The sequence below is a fragment of the Sceloporus occidentalis genome, unplaced genomic scaffold (genome assembly GCF_023333645.1).
Source record: "Sceloporus occidentalis isolate IW3139 unplaced genomic scaffold, rSceOcc1.0.p SCAF_50, whole genome shotgun sequence".
In the NCBI taxonomy this organism is placed as follows: Eukaryota; Metazoa; Chordata; class Lepidosauria; order Squamata; family Phrynosomatidae; genus Sceloporus; species Sceloporus occidentalis.
Genome location: NW_028317030.1, coordinates 2,797,388 through 2,808,330, shown reverse-complemented (window position 1 = coordinate 2,808,330; position 10,943 = coordinate 2,797,388). Strand labels below are relative to the sequence as shown.

Here is a 10,943-nt window from a genome sequence, read left to right as displayed (position 1 = left end):
CACCAAATACACAGCGTTCCACAGAACTATACAGAAATACCGTCCAACATCAATGTACATGCCCACAGTTACAGATTATTTGTATTAATTGTTATCAAAACAAATAAAATATTAATTTAAGATTACTATGTTTATAGCAACATTTTTTTCTCGTTCCGTTACACAACATTGTAAATGACGACACATTTTCAAAACGTTCACAGCTTTTTACTAACAAAAAGTTACAAAAGTGATCTGCTCAAACTCATAATTTGGGTAACAACAAAAAGTAGGTTTTTTTTCTACATAGCATAGTGCAAAAAAAAAAAAAAAACATTAATAAAAAAAAGTGTAATAAGTTAGTTATCTGGGCGTGAAGGAAGAAAGGCAACATTTCCAAGCCCACCTAAACTCCGTGAAAGAATGAAAGCACTTTATAACACAGCGCACTGTATCGACAGGTAACGATCTCCATCAGCTGATTGCCCAAACGCAACGTTGTTGAGTCGATAAACGCCGGCCCTCACCGGGCATCGAGGAACACAGGTCCGCTGGAAAGCCAATGCTGCAGATCTCCGTCTTCTCATTTCAGGAGGTGTTTTAATTGGTCCTGCAGGTTTGAAGACTGCTCAACGCTACACGGGAAACAGAAGAGCGCAATATAAACATTAATGGAACTGTCATGGCTGACGTGCGTACCGGGGAACTCTCAGGGGGACTGCGGGTGAAGCATTGCTTCCTGGGGTCCCCATGGAGGAACCCTGGGTGCTGGGACTGGTGTTGTGTTGGCACCGCTCGCCACATTAGTGGGACTGCCTACCCACATCCCGAAAAGTAATGGCTCCAGGTACGGTCATGTGATCATCTCTATAGTGTAATCAGATTATTAAAGATACAACGGGCATCCCAAGTTATCTAGAACACGGAAGGTGACGCAGGGCCGGTATGCGCTAAAGCCTGTCTGACATAAATGGACGACGCACCAACATGTCAGTGCTCTGCAGACAGATTTAACGGTAAATCAGGAGTATCTGGTGCATTACAGGGCCCATGGGGAATATTTAATCCAACAGGTAGATGCAGGACGACAGTTACTTACTTCTTCTGGATGGCTTCTTGTCTAGGAAGAAGAAAGCAAACAGTTACAAAACGTGCCTGCGACAAATGATAGAAAACGTGAGCTGGAATCTTACTGGTATTGAAGGTGCGTGGTTATAATCGCCATCTTCCTGAGGCTCTGAAAGTGAAAAAAAGAACTAGTTTGATACAGTACTATAAAAAAAAAAGAAAGAAAAATAATGGGAAAAGAGGTAAATGAAGAAAGGAAGGGGAGAGAAGAGGGGAATGAAGAAAGGAAGGGGAGAGAAGAGGGGAATGAAGAAAGGAAGGGGAGAGAAGAGGGGAATGAAGAAAGGAAGGGGAGGAAAAAGGGGAATGAAGAAAGGAAGGGGAGGAAAGAGGGGAATGAAGAAAGGAAGGGGAGGAAAGAGGGGAATGAAGAAAGGAAGGGGAGGAAAGAGGGGAATGAAGAAAGGAAGGGGAGGAAAGAGGGGAATGAAGAAAGGAAGGGGGAAAGGGGCGAATGAAGTGGCGAAAGGGGCGAATGAAGTGAGAAAAACCCTGGGAAAGCAGTGTATATGCCCTTCTCCCTTAGGAAAAATATCTGATCTAAACAAAGCAAACATGAATACATAAAATGTAACTTCTTACATCTTCAGAGTGTAAAATGGCGTCTTCCTGCATCACCATATTCCGGGCAGCATGGCCTAGGAGCTAAAAAACACAAAAATACCTAAAAAAAAAAATCAGTTTAACCACGCCTACCCCACACGCCCCGCCCACAACTAAGGCACCCCGTTACGACCACCTCGTGCCTCACCTCCGAACTGCGCGATCCCTTCAGCACCTGCTTGGTGAGCGCGATGACGTCCGCGCCGCAGGTACTGACCTTCTCGGTGAGAAGACCTTTTACCGACTGTCCGTACCGCGTCTGCCCGTCCGCGGACGCCGCCATCTTGGCCACAGCTTCCTTCTCCATCAAATCACTCGCTACAGGCCGCCTACCGGTCCAGAATGAGGAAAAAAGCGAAGCCGGTAGCAGACTCGCAAGGCGTTTAATTGCGTTAAAGGGGCAGCGCCTCGAATTCCCATTGGCTACCTTTACACCAGCCAACTAAATATTAACCATTTCGTGTACACGAGGGGTTACCCGGTGTGCATGCGGTCATTATTAAAGGAGAATTGCTTTATTTGCTTTATTGCATTAATATGGAAACACCCCCTTAATTACATAGAGATGGTGGGAAATGTGCCCTAAATCACATCTATCACCTTCGCCAAATCATTGTACAGTTTAGTAAATATGTGTTTGCGCTTTAAATGAATATTTATACGTTATAACTCCACCGTGTATGTAAAGCATTTTGAAAGCATCATATATACATTATCGCATATGACAGCTATGCTGCGCCTTTACATTTATCTGGTCGCATGGGGATGCTTTCCTGCCACTGATTGGTTGCTTTAAGCAGCCAATCAGCGGCTGGAAACACTAAACCCCCGAGGAGGTGGGATGCTGCAGCTTCTCTCTAAGGCAAGTGAGTTTATTTTTATTTTAACCCCTTACTATTGTGTGATGCAATTCCTGCTTCAGGACACAATATTATTATTATTATTAAAATCTCAAGCGGTGATCGTCGGCGGGGCGGTTGATGCGGTCGCCCGGATGTTAAGACACATTGCCTTTGCCGGTATTCTCTGTCCCTCTGCATTCAGAGCTGGAAGAAACGCTGAAGAACATTATATTAGCAAAAAAAGCACCTTTTACTACTTTTTAACTTTTTATTAAAAGTGTTTTTTATAATCGGTGACTATATCAGTAGTCTCACAGACATTTAAAGAGACCACTCAGCTATAATTTGCATTAAAGTGCTCAGAATGGCCGGAGCGTCCCTTTAATCGGAAGCAGCCACTAAGTTTTTCGACGTGAGCTCGCGCATGGATCTGTCCGTCTCCGAGGACGCGCGGGGATTCCTCCGGCAGATGCCATCCAGATAAATAATATTCCTTCTTATGTAAATGCGGAGCGGGTCCAGCAGGATGGCGCGAAGCATGTGCTTAATCCATAATTACACAACTCATTTGTCTAGCAGAAGCCTTCGACGCTGAGACGGAAGAAATTCTGGGGCAGAATCGACAGAATCGGCTCATAAAAAAAATTGCTTTTAATAACTGCCCAATGTGGTTTATAGGAAATAAAATCTTAAGTGTATCTGGATTGGTCTCTTTGTGTTTTATCAGCCAATCAAAGCTGTGTGAACGAATATATTTGTGAATGAGCCTGTCCCATGTTTATAAATAAATGTAACGTAATACATTCCCGCTCGTCTTTATCCGTTTCAATGCTATGCTGGATTAGGATTATGGAATACGATGAAGTCGTTGGAAATTGCGTAAACGTCACGCTTTAATAAGTTTATGAGCTTGAACCCCTCTATATTCTATATAGCCTCCGTATACAGACATAAAGGGTCCGCTAAAATTAAAATGAATTCAGTGCCTGCTGGCCTGATACAAGGAGCATGCAATCTTTTATAAAGGGAGCCCTCCAGTCAGACACCGAATGGGGATTAAAATTGGTCCCGGAGCTTTAAGGCTGGTGGGCGATAAATGCCGCAGGTGCTGGGTCTGCCACAAAAGCAGCAATAAAGGTAAATGAGTGGCACCGGCCCCCTGGGCATTTGCCTGATGGCCAGCAGGGTAGAGCCTCAGCATATAATTCAGCACTGGATATCCACCGCTCTAGCTGCACAGGGGTTAAAGATTTTGGGTTCCTCTGATTGGCTGCTGCTGTAAATCGCACATTATTTATTTGAAAAGTACGCTGAGATTATCATTTCAAGGTGAGGAAGGCTCCGGGATGCTCGTGTTGCTGGTTGGCGGACTCGTTCTAGCCCTTGGGCTACTTATCACCTTCTCCTGGAGGTCAACCAAGGAAAGCCAAGGGGGGGTGAGATACCCCAACAGCTTGCCCTCTTTACCTGTCATCGGGAGCTTGCTGCACCTTGGCAATCGCCTTCCTCCGCACATTCTCTTCTGTAGCCTGCAGAAAAAGTATGGCAGCCTCTACTCCTTCAAGATGGGCTCCCATTACGTGGTGATTGTCAATAACCACGAACACGCCAAGGAGGTCTTACTGAAGAAGGGGAAAACGTTTGCCGGAAGGCCGCGCACGGTAAGTGTAACCCATTGTGTCTGTCTACGTAAATAAAGCATTATATAATATATATATAATAATAATATGTTTGTAAATAAACAAAAAATGAAAGATTTCTTCAAAATTACCCGATACGTTTAAAAAATCTGCTGTTAAACATAAAATTATTCCAGAAATACTGTACTAATAATAGTGCCACGGGCAACGTAAATCACATTTCCTTATCCATTCCTGAAAAACCTCCGAAAACTTTATGTATATATACTACTACCATTCAAAAGTTTGGGGTCACTTAGAAAGGTCCTTGTTTTTGAAGAAAAAGTAAATTTTGTCCATTAAAATAAAATGTTGGATCAGAAATCCAGCGTAGACGGGGTTAATGTTTTAGCAGGAAATATCTTCATAGGTGTACAGAGGCCCTTATCACTCCCATCACTCCTGTGTTCCAATGGCCCTTTATCACTCCCATTACTCCTGTGTTCCAATGGCCCCTTTATCACTCCCATCACTCCTGTGTTCCAATGGCCCTTTATCACTCCCATCACTCCTGTGTTCCAATGGCCCTTTATCACTCCCATCACTTCTTTATCACTCCCATCACTCCTGTATTCCAACGGCACGTTGTGTTCGCTGATCCAGGTTTAAGTTTAAAAAGCTAATTGATTGTTAGAAAACCTTTCTGCAATTATGTTACAGCCAGAAATGCCCTTATTTTCCATGAAAAGTATTGTGTATATATATATATATATATATAGGGGCCCTTTGTGTTCATTGAGGATTCCAAATGAAATGTAATTGTGGTGCAAAGTTCTTAATGTGGTCTTGTCACCGTAGCAACCAATGGAGTATTCCTGCTAATTGGACCATTCCATTGGTTGCTGTGGTAATAAGACCAGAATCACTTCTGGTGTCACATCGTTGGAATGGATAAGATATCAAAATTTGTTTCTGAGCCGCAGAACAATTGAAATCCTAACCCCAAAAGTCTGGAAAATGAGGCCATAGATTATGTTTATTAAAGAAATCGTGTATTTTGATTTTGTAACAGTTCTTAGCGCATATACCAGTATTCACATAAAGATCCGTAATGCGTCCAAACCTGTGATAGAACTCGCCATTTACAAGAAGTGAGAAGCGTTAAATGGTTCATCCATGGGTGTCAGCGTCTCCTCTAAGAGGGAACTGAACCATATTTCTACGGCAGAAGAACGTACTTTTTATATATTATATATATATATATATATATATATATATATACTTTATTTAACGGCTTACACCGAATATCTAGATTCTTACCAAAGGTGGGTTTTTTTTCACTACTTTTGTAGTTTTGTACAATTTCTTAGAAACCTACACAACCTCCTAAATACAGCGCAGCATACACGTTTATTCGAAGTTTATAGACAATGTACAGATACGTTTTATTCTTTATATGTGTTAACGCGTCGTGTCACGGACTCTGCTGTCAGTTCTAGGATAGTCTTATCTCAAAATGCAGTTTTATAGAACCCTTGCATATAATAACGGAAATGTGATTTTTTATGTTACTCTATGGGTCTTTTAGAGTAACAAAGAAGAGAAATCACTTACACGTTTTGCTTCTCTGGTCACATTGTTTGTATTACTTTATGTTCGGCTTGATACATCTGCCCTTCCTTGTGTTCTAATCTTTAAAGGTAACAACTGACATTTTGACGAGGAACGCCAAGGATATTGCGTTTGCTGACTACAGTCCACACTGGAAGTTCCATCGCAAGTTAGTCCATTCTGCTCTGTGCATGTTCGGGGAAGGGACTGTTGCCATCGAGAAAATAAGTAAGCATCCATTACTTTTCACATGGAGCATTTGGTCACTCATACAGCACGTTACTCATTGTACAGCGCTGCAGAATATGCTGGCGCTATATAAAACAATTAATAATAACAATAATCAGCGACAGGCAGCAGATACCTTGGGTTCGTTGTAAATGACAAGGCTAGGCAAAGATGATGTGAATCTTAGCTAAAATCACACTTCACCTGGCCCTGCATAATGCATTGTTAAATGGGAGCAAATTTATCTATGCATTATCCGGGGAAAATCACTCCCTTTTACATTAGAAACACCCAAAAAGCAGACTTTCATAATGTGTAATTTATTACAAATGCAATTTAGTGAAGAAAACCTAATTGCCCCAAAATTACACGTGTTCGGATCCTCATGGATGACACGTGGACTACAGTTCTGATCATTTTCAGGCAACCTTTGCCTGGGAATAATAGGCATTGCAGTTCAGCATCATCTCATAAGTAGGACACTTTACTCAATAGATGTTCATAAAGCTCCCTCTAGTGGGAAAGCATGAGAATGCAGGTTATTTCGGAGTAAGAAGGGTTTGAATATTTTCTTGTTTCTCTTGGAAGGAGTATTCTAAAACCAGCTGATACATCAGGGTTGCTATATGTAGAAAATATAAAAAGACTAAAATACTGAAAGTCAGCCAATGAGCACAGCTGAAAAATTAAGGTCTTTGTATGGCAGCCAAAAACACACACGCATGAAGAGGTTGTGTATAAATCTGCCCACAAAAAGGCTTCTGGAAGTGGCTCCAATTGCCGGCTTCTTTGTGCCTTGGGGTCAGTTTTTTCTTTCCTTATACAGAGGATTGGTCTTTTGTCTATTACTGGCATATGTTAGTAGCCTTTAAAATATATGTTCAGGAATCCATAGCCTATAAGCCAGAAAAGGAGACCTAGATGATCTCAAAAGCTTGCAGTTAAACAATAAAGGTATCATCTTTATCACATTCTCTGTGTGTGTACGAGAATAAATGTGTATGCAGTGTTTGTGTGTGAGCATGAATGTGTAAGTGTGTGTAAGAGGGGGCGTACATTAGCATGAGTGTGTAAGTGTGTCTGTGTGTGTGTGCAGATGTGCCAGTGTGTATGTGAGTTAACAGGGGGCTCAAGGGGCCAGTGGGGCCACTTGGCTTTATCTGCCCCCCGGGCAGCCCTTTCATAAATTGTTTCTTTTCTTCTTAGTTTCTCGTGAAGCTGCCTCCATGTGCCAAACTCTGAGCAATTTCCAAAACAGTCCCCTGGACATGGCGCCTGAATTAACGCGCGCCGTAACCAACGTGGTATGCGCTCTGTGTTTCAACACCAGATACAGCAGAGGAGACCCAGAGTTTCAAGCTATGCAGAATTACAGCGAAGGCATTGTGGACACCGTTGCCAAAGATAGCCTGGTGGACATCTTTCCATGGCTGCAAGTAAGAGAAAAGACCGAAAGAGTTTGAACCCGCAAGGGTTAAACCACAAAAAAATGAGATAAAAAGCATTATATATATATAAAGAAGAATTCAAAGTACTAAATATGTAGCATTCAGAGAAAAATATTCCATCAGGTTCCGAAAGGAGTGATCCAGTTAGAACTGCTGTTTATGAAAATGGGCAGTAAGAGTGAGCAGTGCATGCGCTGAAATCGTGTAAAATATAATTAATTTTATTCTGTTTTGAACAGTCATGTAAATTAAGAACCGCTAAGTAATTAAACTCAGGCTGTGCTTCAGGAAATTTAAGAGCCAAGTAGAATTTCTCACATCAGTATCTGTATCTGTTCGGAGACGGCAAGAAACTCATATATTTAACTGTCTCTTGTTCAGATATTTCCAAACAAAGATCTGAACATACTGAAGAAGTCAGTGGCGGCTCGAGATCAACTTCTCCAGAAGAAATTTAAAGAACACAAAGTAAGTGTTTTTGGTGTAAAGACCTTAAAAGAGCAGTCAAAAGAGAAGCAACTTAGACAGCCAAAAAAAAGTCTTTAGAATGCGCTTTTATTAATTAAATGGCTCCCTTTTTTTTAAGGGATCGGTGAAGCAAACTATATGTGCTTCACTGTCCCTGTTTCCCAGCAATCCCAGCACTCGGATACTTCCTAGCAACCGCCAGGACAGTTAATCCAAGCCGTGCCCTGTCCATATTATTAGTCTAACCACCAAGCTAGGGGTCTATCGCTGCCAGTGTGAACGTATAAGGGTCTTTTTAGTAACCCGGGAGAACCCAAGCAAAAGGGCATTTAAAAGACATTTAATGATGCATGGTGATATCGGGAAGTAGAAAAGTTTACACCCGATGCACGCATCCACCGCCCATCCTATGAAACATGTTTTCAGGTTGTTGCATATGAATGGACACATCCACAAAGCATTATGTTTCACGCCACCCAGGAACCTGAATAGTTTCATGCGTTTTATATCCAGGAGGCATTTTGCAGCGAGACAATCAAAGACTTGATGGACGCTCTGCTGAAAGCAAAACTCAGTATGGAAAACAACAACAGTAATATTTCCCAGGATGTCGGGCTGACGGACGATCACGTTCTTATGACTGTTGGGGATATATTTGGAGCCGGAGTGGAAACGACCTCGACTGTGCTGAAATGGGCAGTGGCTTATCTATTACATTATCCCGAGGTAAGAGAATGCGGCGATTCAGTGACAGGGAAGCCACATCGGATAGATAATTGTCCCTTTAACCCCTTCATGACAATTGACGTGCCAGGCACGTCATGACTTAAAACAGGTGTAGGGAGTGATCTGGTATCTAAAGAAAGCCCAATATATTAACTTGTGTCTGTTCAGTAAATGAGAGAGAAGAAAATTACAGCTAAATATGAGCACTGCAGAAGTGTTAAAAGAGCCATCGTCACGAAGGGTACAAAAAAAAAAATCAGCCATTGTCATGAAGGGGTTAAAGTGTCCTGTTGCAGGAGAATGGTGGATAATGTGCCATTCATAAAACCTAGAGATAAATCAAAGAAGAAAAAGTTTTTTTTTTTTAAAATAGGTTTTGTGTGTTATTCATATGTGATTAAATCCTCAGAAGCTAGAGGTCGACTAAGGAGTAATTGCTTCAAACACGGACGTCAACATTATTATTATTTATCGATGTTACAATGAATAATTATTGAATATATTAGGTCCAAAAGAAAATCCAGGAAGAACTGGACACAAAAGTGGGGTTTGAAAGGTACCCGTTGCTTAGTGACAGAAGAAATTTGCACTACTTGGAGGCCACCATCTCGGAAGTTCTCCGTATCCGTCCCGTGTCACCCTTGCTAATTCCTCATGTAGCGCTGGAAGACTCCAGGTAAGATGGGTGATTTAAGCAGACATAGGAAAGAGGTCCTTGCTAACTAGGCATGGGGTGGAAGATCCAGGGGGGGAGCCATTCTCCCTTTTGCGCGAATAAGCTCCCTGTATCGCCACTGTCCAATGGGCCGTCTGACACTATGGAGGATCATGCCAAATCGGCACAGCCTCAATTAATTGCTTGCGCCTGGCGCCATGCCTCTTTAATGAGCAATGCACCAGGATATGACATCATATCCCAGCACTCAGCATTAAGAAACCTGGCGTGGAAGGGTTGGTGCGGTGGGTTAGGCCAGGGGCGTCGCCAAAGATAAATACGGCACTGGGTCCTCAAGTTAGCGCTTATCGGAAATACGATTTTAGGGCTAGTCACACCCCCTAATCTCAGTGCCACCCCCAGGAGGCGGGATCTCGGAGCAGCCAAAATTGTGAAATCCCTAGAAATGTTCACGGACTTTACATACAAATGACATAATCAAGCAAGGGAGGGCAACACAGTGGCAGTGCCTAAGTTTAGCTATGTGCGCTTCCACATTTCTGCTGTTAAATTGAACTCCATAAGAAGATAATAGTTACTTTGTACAAATAATCGCAGCCGGGGCTTATGAAATAATCCTTGCTTTTTTTTAATTTCCAGCATTGGAGAATACACAATACCAAAAGATGCTCGCGTCGTTATAAATCTGTGGGCGCTCCATCACGATGACCAGGAATGGGAAGACCCGGGAGCTTTTAACCCAGGTCTGTATTTCGAGGATATATAACCTCGACACGATGTGACGTGTAATAAGAAGCATGATATGAGAAGTAAAATAATAGTCATGTATTGAAGGCGCTGTTCCAGCTGCACAAAACAGGGGGCGCTAGCAGGCTGAGTAATGAAATTCAATCAGATCTGTATCTATACCAACTCCTTAACAGGCTGAAACCCCCCAAAAAAACATCACATAGACTTTTTGGAGATGCTTTAAACTGCTATGGCAATAAGACCTCGTATCGTAGGACTACTCATAGACCTTACCATATATTACCCAGCACGGTGTAATATATAGTTACGATGGAAAGTACCATCTTTGTCTCACGGTGCATAAGATGAAATATTATGCGGCTCTTGTAACATTTTGTTCCCTTCAGATCGTTTTTTGGATGAGAACGGGAATCGCATCTATTCTCCGTCCCCGAGCTACCTGCCCTTTGGAGCCGGGATCCGAGTCTGCCTCGGGGAAGCCTTGGCCAAGATGGAAATCTTCCTTTTCCTCTCTTGGATTCTGCAGAGGTTCACGCTCGAGGTGGCGGAGGGGGGCGCTCTCCCGGATCTGGAGGGCAAGTTTGGGGTGGTGCTTCAGGTGAATAAGTTCAAGGTGATCGCCAGACTGAGGGAGGTCTGGCACGACATAGAAATCACCACCTAGCGGCAATACAGATTCCGCAAAGAAAAGTTAGACTGCAGGCTGTTTTACAGCGTAATATGGAACATTCTGGGAAAAAAAGGCAAGTTTCTAACATCTGGAACAAATCCCCCATTAGCTGTAAGAGCTCAGTGCATCATGGGAGTTGTAGTTCCACAAACTGGGAAGCACCTTGTTAGCTACGCCACATTCTTTTAGTGGTAG

At 42.6% G+C, this 10,943-nt stretch overlaps 2 protein-coding genes across 2 annotated transcripts; one reads left to right on the top strand and one right to left on the bottom strand.

The window, feature by feature from the left end:
• Positions 1-562: 562 nt before the first annotated feature.
• LOC149288642 (BLOC-1-related complex subunit 7) lies at positions 563-1,993 on the bottom strand. The gene is made up of 5 exons (XM_089491585.1): positions 1,859-1,993; positions 1,690-1,752; positions 1,173-1,216; positions 1,079-1,099; positions 563-614 (listed from the first exon to the last, which is right to left on the bottom strand). The coding sequence occupies exons 1-5, from the start codon at positions 1,991-1,993 to the stop codon at positions 563-565; spliced, it is 315 nt and encodes a 104-aa protein (XP_089347711.1).
• A 1,905-nt stretch (positions 1,994-3,898) lies between these two features.
• Positions 3,899-10,742, top strand: LOC149288641 (steroid 17-alpha-hydroxylase/17,20 lyase-like). The gene is made up of 8 exons (XM_089491540.1): positions 3,899-4,213; positions 5,872-6,010; positions 7,217-7,446; positions 7,840-7,926; positions 8,440-8,652; positions 9,159-9,328; positions 9,968-10,071; positions 10,465-10,742. The coding sequence occupies exons 1-8, from the start codon at positions 3,899-3,901 to the stop codon at positions 10,740-10,742; spliced, it is 1,536 nt and encodes a 511-aa protein (XP_089347666.1).
• Positions 10,743-10,943: the final 201 nt, after the last annotated feature.

Excerpts from the sequence above, each read along its gene's own strand:
- LOC149288642 (XM_089491585.1), bottom strand. The coding sequence starts at position 1,993 with ATGGCGGCGTCCGCGGACGGGCAGACGCGGTACGGACAGTCGGTAAAA. Across the intron at positions 1,217-1,689 it reads CCATTTTACACTCTGAAGAT|AGCCTCAGGAAGATGGCGAT; the intron begins GTAAGAAGTTAC and ends TTTCACTTTCAG. Across the intron at positions 1,100-1,172 it reads ACCACGCACCTTCAATACCA|ACAAGAAGCCATCCAGAAGA; the intron begins GTAAGATTCCAG and ends TCTTCTTCCTAG.
- LOC149288641 (XM_089491540.1), top strand. The coding sequence starts at position 3,899 with ATGCTCGTGTTGCTGGTTGGCGGACTCGTTCTAGCCCTTGGGCTACTT. Across the intron at positions 7,447-7,839 it reads ACATCTTTCCATGGCTGCAA|ATATTTCCAAACAAAGATCT; the intron begins GTAAGAGAAAAG and ends TCTCTTGTTCAG. Across the intron at positions 9,329-9,967 it reads GTAGCGCTGGAAGACTCCAG|CATTGGAGAATACACAATAC; the intron begins GTAAGATGGGTG and ends TTTAATTTCCAG.